At 34.6% G+C, this 13540-nt stretch overlaps 1 protein-coding gene across 1 annotated transcript; it reads left to right on the plus strand.

Moving 5' to 3' along the window:
* Nucleotides 1-141: 141 nt before the first annotated feature.
* Nucleotides 142-13540, plus strand: LOC126970035 (WAP, Kazal, immunoglobulin, Kunitz and NTR domain-containing protein). The gene is made up of 4 exons (XM_050815717.1): nt 142-211; nt 10097-10159; nt 12755-12922; nt 13350-13540. The coding sequence occupies exons 1-4, from the start codon at nt 208-210 to the stop codon at nt 13448-13450; spliced, it is 336 nt and encodes a 111-aa protein (XP_050671674.1). The 5' UTR covers nt 142-207; the 3' UTR covers nt 13451-13540.

Consider the following 13540-nt stretch of genomic DNA (forward strand, 5'->3'; position numbering starts at 1 on the left):
ACATATTCTTACCTAATGCACACTACAACTAAAACCACCCATTTCTTTATTTTAAATTCTTAATAGAATTAGTTATTTTAGACAAAACCTGAAACTATTATTGTCTGCCACACTATAAAACATAACTGCTTGCCATGACAAAGTAAACAGTATTTTGCTACGGTGCTTAGGAACAGCTTGTGCGTGCTTACCATTGAAATTTTTGCCATGGGTAAGAAATAATACTATTAATCTTTAATATTAATGTTCAATATGAAAAAGCCTATTTACAAAATAAAATCAAACGTAGGTAATAAAACAGCAAACTGTTTAAAGCAATGGATTCACTAATTAAGTGATATGTGAATTGGTTTTGATTACGATATATAATGTACAATTATTTATCTTAACTACCTAATAATGTATCTATAATAGCAAACTTTAAATTTCATGATTTTATTACTTATTTACCTAACACAATTTCTCCCACTAGACACACATCTAAAAAATATCTCTTTTCAAAAAGGAATTTGACAAAATAACTTATTAATACATTTTCTACCATTAAACACTGTCTAATATCTAACAAAAATCTCGTTTCGGAAAAGAAACCCTAAATCACTATAAATATTTTACAAAAACAATTAGGTGACTTATGTTTATTAAAAAAATTCTTAGCTTTCCCTCCAACTTTGTCTGCATGAACTTTTTGAATTAATTATTTTACATATTTTTATTTTTATAACGATTGAAATGAAAGAACGTGGGCTCAAGAGTCAAGTTCTCAACTTCCCCTGAGCTGTTTGCGGGAAGACGCATCATGTATGTGTACATACGACTCTGTGTCTATCTACCATGTTCGGGTGGTAATCCAAGAGTAGACGAGTCACACCTCAAGAGTCAAGGAGACCTTGTTGCGTTGTGGGTCATCTGCATAGTGGTACTGCCAAGATAATTAGCTCTCGCCGTTGGGATTCTCGTTGATTTCGCTAACATTAGGGACAAAATTTTGGTGGCCAGACCGACAAGGAGCTTCAAATGCAAAGTTTGACCAGCTCGGACGCGTCATGAGTCTGGTGTCTGTTTGGTGTCTAGTTTGGTAGCTTACGAACACCACGGTCGCGGTGAAATAGCCTTTAGAGCTAGAGTAAAAATATTATTTGGCCAATCGCAAAGAATACACACGTGTTTTATTTATTAGTTGATCAATTGCTAAATCGCTTACGATTTAAACCGTCTGAACATAATTTTATTAAAATCGAGGCGACAAAAATGTGTTCGTAAAAGCTATGGAGCGAATGAGAAATTATACCCTATGTGTTGCGCGATGAAAAAAGACAAGTAAGACCTTTCGATTGTCGTTGTTCGTTGCATGTGGACAGGGCTTAAATGCATTGACCGCAAATTTGCCAATAATCGCCGTTTAGGTGTCTTAGAACATTTATCGAGACCTACTCGTAGGTACATGATGTGTTTCTCATAAACAGTAATAAGTAAAATCTACGCCCAAGGAAGTATCACTGCTAATTACTTTCTATCTCTATAGCAGTGAAACTCGGCGTTGCTCGGGTTAAATTACATCGCAGGTTTAATTAATATTATCAGTTGCACGCATTTTGGAACTTCCCAGAAAATTTCAGAAATTTTTAAAAATTTCTTGACCGTTTCGTATCAATTTCATGAATTGTACACATTTTGAAACATTCTAGATCGTTCCAGAAAGTCTTACAACTTTCTAGATCTTCCCCGAGAACCCCTTAGAACTTTCTAGATTGATTACATCAGTTGCACACATTCTGGAACTTTCTAGATCATTTCCGAGACTTTCAGAATTTTACAGAAGTTTAAATTCGAAAGAGAAGGACAGATGTATATAATTTCACATTTTTGCCACCCACAACTACCCACTTCCACCCCGAGGGGTATTTGCCATCCCAACGGGAATTTGATTGAAGTTGCAAATGATAGAGAAAACCATGGACATACGTGCGAACATTAGCATTTTATATAATAATATTAAGATTTCAATACTTTAAGTTAGAAATATGTTTGATAGACTTGCTCTGTTGCTAACTAATACTTAATTATTTACTTACTAGCTCTTCCACGTTACTAGAACAAATAAAGATACAAACACCCCTCGATTGACGACCCCTATAGCCCAATGGTTAGTAACCCTGAATACTGAGCTAGAGGTCCCGGGTTCGAATCCCGGTAGGTGCAAACATATTTATATGATGAATATGAATGTTTGTTTCCGAGTCATGGATGTTTATTAGTATTTTTGTATGTTTAAGTAAGTATATTGTATTAAATATATCGTTGTCTTGTACCCATAGTATAGGCTATGCCTAGTTTGGGGCAAGATAATTGTGTAAAAGTATGTTAATTAACTTAACCTTAAATGTCATAACCATAATGCTAACACCAGGAACAGACATAAGTATAATGCCTACTACTCGACTAAGTCGAGTTAACAAGTCTTTTGTGGGGCGATGTATATGCTTTTACAACAGGATCCCAGAGAATGTTCAAAACAAAAGTATTACGTTATTCAAAAGAATTGTTAAAAAACGTTTGTGTGGTAAAGGTTACTATAACATAAATGATTTTCCACAGATTGGGAATGGAGCGACCGCCCTCAGGCTATTAAATAATAAGTTTAATAGTACAATGTTACTTTAATTGTAAAACATATTTTTGATGAAAAAAAAAAGCCCGCTGAGTTTGTTGCGCCCATTCTTCTCAGGCCTGAGGCATTCATTTTGGAATGGGTGGTAGTTTTTTGACTTTCAATAAGTGATTTCACATCCTATTTTGAATAAAAATATTTGAATTTGAATTGAATTTTGAATTTGAATATTTAAAAAAAAAACAAACATTGATATGATATTATACATAAGTATATTAATCGATCCAAGAACACTATTAAAATTTACTCACGCAATCTTTTCAATGCTTTCGGAACGTATGAGAAGCAAACACACAATATTGAGACGATACTACATACATAATACAAAACATGGATTATTATTACTTAACATATACATGGAGACTTTGAAATGTAGCGAGAAAAGAATGTGGCGCCACATTAATTTACATACAAACATACATACATAAAACCACGCCTCTTTCCCGTAGGGGTAGGCAGAGACCACTTCTTTCCACTTGCTACGATCCATCCGAGTATGTAAATACTTGTTTCGCTTCGTCCACTTTCATTATTCCTATCATTCATGCTGTTTGGTTTAGGGTACTCTTGACCTGGCCTTTTTTCAAGACGTCCCTGATTTGATCTCGAAAAGTTCGCCTAGCTTCTACCCCTTCCTACACTTTCATTCACACTGGCCTTATACACTTTCTTCGTCAATTGTTCTTCATTAATTCTCTCGACATGTCCAAACCATCTCAGCTGGTTTGAGATTAATTTGCACCTCACAAAATATCGTCTGGTGTGCGACCAGACTAATAATTGAGACTCACAAATCTAGAGCGACTAAGTAGGTACCTTGAGCTCAATTTAATCCTAATTAAATAAGTACTCAAGCAATTGTATGATTGTAGTTCACACGCATGAAGTTTCACCGGAAGATTATACTTACTGTAGGTCCGCCATAACACGTCCATACGATTAATTAAATTTTGAAGCATACCTTAGTTTATGTATGTATGATAAATTAACTATGCAAGCTCAGTGAACAAAGTTATTCGTACAAAAATAAAATATGGGACGGTCAATTTAATCCTAATCACATAAGTACGTACTTACTCTTGGTTAAGGGCTTCGTCATAGGCCTTGGTGTCCAATCTATTCATATAAATAAAATTGGAGTGTCTGTTTGTAATATTGAAATAACCGTTTATTTACTACATGTAAATGAATATATATACCAAAATAAAGTTTTTTCTGTTTGTTCCGGCTAATCTCTGAAATGACTGGAACGATTTTGACGGGACTTTTATTGGCAGGTAGCTTATGTAATTAAGGAGTAACTTGGCTACGTTTATTTTAGTTTTTTTTTTTGTTTTAGAAAAGTAATGTTGCAATGTCCAAGAAACGGTTAAGTCTAAAAATAATTTATATGGCAAAGCAACGTTTGCCGGGTCAACTAGCTTTACAATAAAATACCAGACAGTATACTCATTTGAGTACAAAATCAAGAAATATATAAAAGCTTCTTTGACAAAGAAGGATTATTATACTATATGTAGTAGATTATATAGAAGATAATGATGCAAGATTCTAGTCTGGTTCTGCGCAGGCTACCTAAAATATATGTAATATTGCAACGATTGCAACCTTTTTGCGTCGTTAACCTATTATTTGAGCACTTTTTATAGCACACCTTGGTGATTGACACACAGTTGACATACGATTAAGGACAAAAGTGTGCAATGTGTGTGAAAAAATCTTTTTTATGAAATTCAGGGACTACTGACGAGACGAGCGGGACATACAGCTGATGGTAATTGATACGCCCTACCCATTAGAATGCAGTGCCGCTTTTTGCCCAGTAATTTCACAAAGCACAATTTACCTTTCCACTATCAGACTGCAAATGATATGTCTATATGTATATACATGTATATACACTAGCTGACCCAGCAAACGTTGTATTGCCGATATTAAAATCGCGATACAAAAGTAACCGTTGATCGTAGATGGGTGAAAATTTGAAGTTGTATGTATTTTTTTAATAATCAAACAAATTTAAAAAAAATGTCAAAAAAGTTTAAAAAAATATTTGATGAAAAATAGATGTTGTCCGATTCTCAGACCTACCCAATATGCACTCAAAATTTCATGAGAATCGGTCAAGCCGTTTCGGAGGAGTTGAAATTTTAACACCATGACACGAGAATTTTATACATTAGAATATAGAACGTCATTGGTTAAAATACCAACCGACGTGGACTTTAAAAATACATTTTGATGAGGCCGAAAGACATCTATTTGTCGTTTACCTTTCACCTGCTTGTACTTCCAATTGGCTCTGACCATAGATAATACACTTGTATATAGGCTCTGACCAATGCCGTTACTTTTCAAATATTTGAATTTGAATAAAATTATTTCAAAAATGTACGCATTATTTGAGGGTAATAAAGACATCTCTAATGTTTTAAATAGGTAAATACCGCCCGTGTTATTTACCCACTGATAAATAATAATATGTTGAATTTGTGAAAGAAATTACAAATTTTTGCACAAGGCATAAAGGCATAAAAGGCTTTTATTTTCTCAAAATTGATTGCTTTTGAATTCTTTTTGATGTCATTTCTAATAACTACTAGATACTACTACCGCTTCGGAAACAAATGGCGCTCTGAGCGAGAAGAAACGGCGCAAGAAACTCTCCCAGCATTCTTTTTTTTGCGCTCTTTTCAGGAAAAATATACAATATTGTACAGTCATTTCTATTGCTATAAAATAATCACAATCTAGTCCCAGGCTGTCCGATCATTTAGATATTCAGCAGTGGAGTAATAGGATGTACGACAGAGCCTTTTTTTTATAAAACATTTAAATTTATTTATAGATAATGCCTAAACAGTGGCTGGGACTTTATTATAGAAGTGTATACATTTACTTTTAAAGCTATTATGTATGTATGTTATTATAAAGAAAAGTCAATACATTGAAATGTAATCCTTTGTGTTTTAGCGGATATCTGTAAAAAATTAAAGAAGAATAAGTTTCCATGCTTTCCTGTAAATAAAAAGCACGTTAGTAGGTACTTACCTACACAAAGATTTCGAAAAGCCTGCAGTGCTCAATATAATACCTTTGTTGTGGCTAAAGCTTAACAGTAAGAAAGTTTAAAAAAAGAAAAAGAATATCAAAAATAATTTAATTCAATTAATCCTTTTAAAGTGAGACTTTTATTACATCGTCTCAAACTTTTTCGTCTGGGTTGCATGTTGCGTGACGGTCGGGTGGCGTCTGTAGTTCGCAGCAGCTGACCGTTTAGTGTATAGACTATAGACTATTACTCATTTGTGCCAGTGCTCCACGCTATTTTGTTTGTTTTTATTATTTCCCATTATCATTCCAATTTTCCAAGTATAAAATTTGCTGAGTCACCTCTATGTGAGTCATGCGGGACAATTGAGGATGTTGAGCACTTGTTAAAGGAATGTGTCCGATTTCAGTCTAGTAGAGACAAAATTGTAAGACTTATGGGTTTGAACAGATTTGATACGGGCATGTTTGTAAAAATACTTGCCCGCCCTGCATCTAAGGATGCCATAAGTCCGTTTGAATCCATAAGTCTTATTTGTTGAACACTATAGATATAACTTGCTTTTAGTTTTATTAACTTTTTTTTTAGTTTGTTATGTTAAGGATTTTGTTTTTCTTTTATCTTTTTAATGTACTTAGATTATAATGGGGCTGACATGTACATACGTATAAAAGCCCCTTAATCAATAAAGAAAAAAAAAGTATAAAATTAAGATTGATAAACCGATTTTTATACTCTTAATTGAATATTATTCCAAAAATTTTTAGTTAAATGTCTATAATGTGAAAAAAAGTTTCACTTTTACCGTGGTTTCATAAAATCACACAATACTTTTTTTGATTGACCAATACATATATATTGACATGCATTAAATAATTTGCATAAACAATGAATCAATGTTCTCATGTCAAGGTCGACGCGTTCTGCGAAATGTTATGAATTATATTATCCTTTCGTTTATTATCTTAATAATGACGTTAATATGACGTTATTACCACAGATTTGCTCGGTTCCACAAACTATATACAAATAAGGAAAACAAATATGTGTTGTGTTTATTTTAAAATATATTTTAAGTCGCTGCCATTTCGAGTCGTAGGTACGATGGACTTCAAAACTGGGTCCACAGTAGGGCTGCAAACTCTTGTCGGTCCAAAATAGTATTTCTAAAATGAATCCCAACAAAAATATAGTGGATAGGGATAAGATGACAAAAAAGTGGGTTCCAGAATCGATGGTAGATTTTATTTATTAAAATATTTTTTTTGCTACTTTTAGTCTTTAAATAATATTTATTTTTTTAAAGAATGCCTCATAACTGTTATTGCAAATTAAATTACTAAATACCGTTTTTAATGGTTGTTATATATACCATTTGTAATAAATATACCGAGGTTATTAAGTACTCTGGGTATTCAAAAGTAGGTAGGTACATTGTTTTAAAATAAAAAAATAAATAGTTTTCAAAACCGCCATTCCATACCGACAACTGTTTACGTTTTTATTTTGGGGAGCGCGCCGCAGTTGCCACTCTGTATACTTATATATATCTTGTAACGGTCCCAAATCTGACGTTCTCGTGTAACGCTATAAAAATCTACTGACCTCTTTTATATACCTACCACTTGACTGGCGGCTGTCAAAGTGCTTTTCTGCCTGTTTGATATTCGCCATTTTGGCGCTGTTGGCCGTGTGGCGAGAGTCTGTGGTAGTAAAACTAGTGATGACAACCTCAGCAAACATCGATAGATGATGGGAAACAATGTACAAAAAAATTGTGAACTTTATTCCGTTGATTCTTGAAGTATAAATAAAAAGAATACGAACGGAATTAATTCAAAATGCAAAAATACTTGAGAGTATTGTACGTTCCTTCGCAGCCATTTGTATTATACGTTAAAATTAGTTCTCTGGGCGCTCGCGAGTGGCGCTTCAAATAGGCACAAAAAATTTGCTGTCAAACATATGAAACAGTCTCTCCAGTTGTATTTATACAGGTCAGTGATAAAATCTAACGCTTAGCTCGAATTGACAGCCCGCACAGCGAGTGGCCTGAACATCCGTATAAAAGCTTCGTTTCAAAAGGTAAAAAAGTTAGCCAATTAAAAAGTGATTCCATCCAACTTTACTAATTTGAGATCTACTCATAGCACAAGTTACTAATAAATTCTCTCTTATTTCATTTAGATTGTATCCATTCGAAATGGTAAACATAAAATAGTATTGTGATACCCCATTCTTTGTCAAGCCAACGTAAACCTCCGTCGAGTCTTCCGTGGACCCCTAGCAGTCAATCTGGACTACAATGGGAACAAATGCACTGGACTCTGGAGGCTACCTTTAAAATTTCTGTTTATTTCTTCTCTAATTATCATTATATTTGTTGATGATATTATAACAAAATAATATGAATGAAAAGACTCGTAGCACGATAAAAATAAACTTTCTCAACTCCAAATAAGTCATTACTTACATGAAATTTATATTTATTGCGTTAATGTTTGAAGTCAAAACTAACCTAGGCATATATATCAAGACATCAAAAAAGTCTAAGCAACATGTACTAATTTAAATTTTAGGATGGTTTTTCACATTATAACGTTTTTTTAGGGTCCTATGATGTAAAAATAACAGCTGTTGTCTTTATAAGTTCTTTTAATAACAGAAATTAACAATATTAGAATATACTCCAGAAACTAAGGTACATAAGCAACTAAACATATTTTTAACAAAATGAAATTTCTAAAGAAAATGAATTTATTGTGAAAGAATAGGATAATTTAATACAAAGTATGGCCTCCTCTGCTATTCAGAACTTGTCGGCAACGGTTATTCATTGAATTAATGAGACTGTTTATGTCATCTTGCGGTATTCGCTCCCATTGGAATTGTAGCAAATCCTTCAGCTGTTGGGTTGTTGTCACTCCGTCCAAGTCCTTCAAAACACGTCTCTGGAGCATGTCCCATGCGTGCTCAATGGGGTTGAGGTCTGGCGATTTTGCAGGCCAGGGCAATACCCGAACGTTCTCCGTTGCCAAGTATTGACTGGTTCGCCGAGCTGTATATGAACGCGCATTGTCATGCATTAACGTAAAATCGGAGCCAAAGGATTGGTTAAATGTATGGACATAAGGTCTGAGAATATCCTCAATGTAATTTTCAGCGTTCATGTTTCCATTTACAAAAACGAGCTCAGTTCGCCTGCTCTTCATAATAACCGCCCATACCATAACTGTTGAGCCGCTGTATGGATGAACTTCCTAAATGCACCTGAGCCTTTCAGTATTTCCGAGGCGACGGTACACTCGCACCCTTCTTGTATCAAGCCTAAACCCGAATCGCGACTCATCGGAAAACATAATTTTATCCCATTGTTCCTGGGTCCATGTTCTGTGTTCTCTACACCATTCATTTCGACAAGCGTGATTTCCGTGACGTATCGGTGGGCACTTAATTGGGCGTCGAGCTCGTAGGCTGTACTCATGCAGTCGATTTCGCACAGTTTGGAGACTTACATCAACACGACTTGAATTTTGTAGAGGCTACAACTTATCTCTGGAGGGGTTAACATCGGCTGGCGTCTTGCAGTCAGTTGTATGTACCGGTCTTGCCAAGTCGTTGTGGGTACTCCTTTAACGGCCTGAACGCTGTTTATCGGGTTCCCCTGTATTTTTGTAGCGCTGCCAAAGACGACAAATAACACTTCTATGAATGCCAAAATGCCGAGATACATGAGATTGATTACTTCCCGCTTGCAACATCTCTACAGCTCTTTGCATTTCATTTGCCGTTAAATGACGTCGCTACATGACGTATAGAATATCTAACAATTCAATTTTGTCGCTATCTTTTTTTAAATGGTTGGTAAAAATATAAAATCAAGACTAAACGTAGCAATAAAAACGCGCTTAAATTCAAACAAATTCCCTTTCATTCAATTTTATGAAAAAAATAAAACAATCGATTTTTTTTACAACCAGCCAGTATGTCATCAATAACAAAAAAAATGTTTACATAACTATGCACTTTGAGTGAATAAATACTTAGAAATTAATTAATATAAATGGTAAATTTGTAATATCATGCACGTTGCTTAGACTTTTTTGATGTGTGTATATTATGGTGCCTAAAGTAATGTGGACGGTTTTGCGTACTTGCTCTCTTTCACTTGGCAAACCATGTTGTTTAAACACTGTATGCCGTTTTAATATTATGTGAATGTATGACCTTAACAACAGTAGTCAATTTAAGTCAAGCTAGTTTCGATACCCTTCAAAATTATATTTCTGAATTAATAGTATAGGCACAGAACACTATGTAAGTAACTGATTAATTCTACTAACATTCTAATTAATCATTATTATTGATTCCAGGTTCCAAGACAATTCTGTTCCTGTTACTCGTTGCAGTCTGTGCTGTTTGCTACACGGAAGCAGGTAAAGTGCACTGACTTTTTGACAAACTGGTCTGTCGTGAAGCATTGAAAAACAACATAAGGCGTAGCGTCATGCGATACGAAACCGATCTCATCACGCACCGCCTGTCATAATTGAATATCTCATGTGCTACGACTCTTAAAAAAAGACCGTCAGACCGATGGTTAATACGGCCATATGGCTATATGTGTGGTTTGCGACTCAGCCTACTGAGCTAAACGGTCCCGGGTTCGAATCCCGATAGGTGCAAACATTTATAAGATGAATATTGATGCTTGTTTTTTGAATATTTTATTTGAATGTCTAATACTCGCGTAAATGGAAGCATTTTAATTTCTATACTGTTGCTGTGTTATTAATAAACGCGAAGTTACTCAAAATTTAAAACTTTTCATCTTTATCTAACCTTTGTCACTACAGAATTACATGGCAAGGAGAAGTAATTAAAAGTTGCAGTAACTTTACACTGCGTTTATTCATAATACAGGCAGAATTACATGAAGTAATTTTAAACTTGGAGTAACTTTACATCGCGTTTATTGATAAGACAGATTGTGTATACGAGGGCGGCACTGAAAATTTCGGGAATCAAGTGACACGACATTACTATTTAAAAATGTATTTATTGCTTTTCGAAGTATTCTCCGCGAAATTTGACACATTTTTCCATACGATAGAACCAATCATTGAAGCAACCATTCCATTCGGAAGTTGGGGTCTCCAAAATGGTCGTTTTGTAGGCGTCCACAGCTTCTTCAGGTAATGAAAATCTCTGACCGCGCAATTTATTCTTTATTTTAGGGAAAGTATAGAAATCATTAGGGCTTAGGTCGGGGCTGTACGGCGGATGGTCTAATAATTCTATGTTTTCTTGCTCTAAGAACTCTTTTGTTCTGTGCGCGGTGTGAGAACTCGCATAGTCGTGATGGAGGATGATGCGGCGGTTGCAGTCCTCTTTACGGAGTTCAGAAACGACCTGTGGCAAACAAATGCTACCATACAATTCTGCATTAATCGTTTTTTGTTCCTCAAGAAGAATATTCGCAATATGGCCGGTTTTGGAGACAAACGTGGCCTCCATTTTTTTTTTCAACACTCCGTGAACGAACAATTTTTGTTGGCTTTAACTCATTTTTGAACACCCAAACTCGTGACTTGTTTTTTGTTTCGGGTTCGTACGCGTATTTTCAGGATTCGTCACTTGATACGATGTTGTATACAGCATTTAAGGATCCTGTGTGGAATCTTTCGAGAGGTCTGACGCACCAAGTAACGCGAGCCGCTTTTTGCTCTTCACAGAGCAACAGGCTTCAGAGCTTCAGGAAAACAACTTTTTTACACCTAATTGTTCATGCAAGATTATTTGTATTTGACTCATGCCAATGCCTAAAGTTGCCTGAATTTCGCGGTATGTCACATGTCGATCTTCCTCAATCAGCTTACGCACAGCATCAACGTTTTCTTTGGTGACTGCAGTTTTTGTACGACCTTGACGGGGATTATCACTGAGCTTGACACGTCCACGTTGAAATTCAGCAAACCAGCGATAAATTGTGGTTTTGGATGGGGCTTCATCACCAAATGCAGAAATCATCCGGTCAACACACTATTTTTGTGTTAAACCACTTCGAAAGTCACAATAAATCATCGCTCTAGAATTTTCTCGAGTCAATTCCATTTTCTCAACGACTTAACAAGTTTGAAAAGAACTTGTGATAAGACAGAGAATCTTTTTTTAAATTTTTAAATGGTTCTATTCTATTCTATTCTTCCCACTGTGGCTTCTGTGGAAGATATACCACAGATTTGCCAGAATCACGTTAGATTAGACTACCAAGCTTTGAGTATGTGTCTTCTAAGTTTAACGGTAATAATCGGTGTTCAGATTACATAAAGTTTAATTTTCTAATAATATCTGAAACCGATAATATACATGCTTGTAAGACTATAAACGACATACACAAATAGAAATACTTAAATAATTAATTAATATAAGTACTTAATAATATTTACAACTTGATCTTATTTATTTTATTATATTTACACAAAATATTTACAAAAGGAGTGTAAACTAGGGAGAGGAGATATTTAACGGAGGTTGGACGGGGGACTTCAGCGGGTATATAATAATTCTTTTGGATGCGATATTATTAAATTTTACAATAAATTACCAAAAAGTGTATCTGAATTATCAATAAATAAATTTAAATCTTTTATTAAACGCAGACTTATGTCGAAGGCTTATTACAGTATTGAAGATTACGTAAACGATATTACAATATGGAATTAAATAGTATTATAGTTGTTTTTTATGGATTATATGGTTCAGCCTTGTGTTGTTCCACTGATTTGCATTGTTTTCAAAATATGTTTAAACTTTTATGTAACTAATATGTATGTATCTGAATTGTTTTTTTTTTGTGATTGACGTTGACGAGCAGTCTTTTGATTTTATGTCAATAAAATATTTTGACTTTGACTTTACAATGGATTACAGGATATATGTCGAATTTGTGTATTTATGCAACTCACACTACACTGGATTTTCTTTTCGAACTGCCAACAAATATTTAAAATATGTTTTCTATATTTCAGCCGTAGGCAGCTGTCCTCTTCCATCGAAGATCTACAGCTGCAGCCCTAAATGTCAGCAGAACTACGACTGCAGCCATGGCAAGGTCTGCTGTCCCAACTCTTGCAACACCAAGTCCTGCGTTGACACAGCAACGTTCGGAAACCAGAATAATGATAAATACGCTCAGTGTAAGTTGTTTTGAATTTAGCTGACGACTGACGAGTATCGGTTCACTTGGTGATTTGTTTGTAACAGTAGAAATAAGGTGAATTTCGAAGCTAAGATATTTAAAAATTATACGATAACTAAATTAATGTTCAACTTTTCATCCATTCTATGCTATTATGTTTGAACGAAAATTTTTACAAAAATACAACCAACTCGAAAAAAAAAACTATTCCAATAAAATGGGTATAATATGCACCAGTAATAAATAAAAAATTGCGTATTTTTATATAATCTCAATAATTATTCCAATTCTATATTATTCTTTTTCATTAAAAAAAATAATAAAACGATGAAGCGGTAGGGATTTAAGTGACATCAAAAGGAATCAATGTTTAACCTTTACTCACTTCAACTCACAAACTCTTATTTTTATCCACTTATTTTCAGCGGGTGGTGCTGGCGTCTACTGCAACAACCAGAAGTGTAACTTATTCGAGGTGTGCAAACAAGACCCGGCCACGAAAAGGATGAAGTGCATGCGGGCCTGATCGTCATCATGTTTATACTAATTAGAGATAAAGTCTGTAACTAGTTGGATGTTTCTGGGAATTCAATAATATAATCAAAATATCTATATA

The sequence above is a fragment of the Leptidea sinapis genome, chromosome 19 (assembly GCF_905404315.1).
Source record: "Leptidea sinapis chromosome 19, ilLepSina1.1, whole genome shotgun sequence".
NCBI lineage: Eukaryota > Metazoa > Arthropoda > Insecta > Lepidoptera > Pieridae > Leptidea > Leptidea sinapis.

Bases quoted from the DNA above. Each gene is read 5' to 3' on its own strand.
- LOC126970035 (XM_050815717.1), top strand. The intron at 10,160-12,754 runs GTAAAGTGCACT...TCTATATTTCAG, and splicing joins TGTTTGCTACACGGAAGCAG to CCGTAGGCAGCTGTCCTCTT. The intron at 12,923-13,349 runs GTAAGTTGTTTT...ACTTATTTTCAG, and splicing joins TAATGATAAATACGCTCAGT to CGGGTGGTGCTGGCGTCTAC.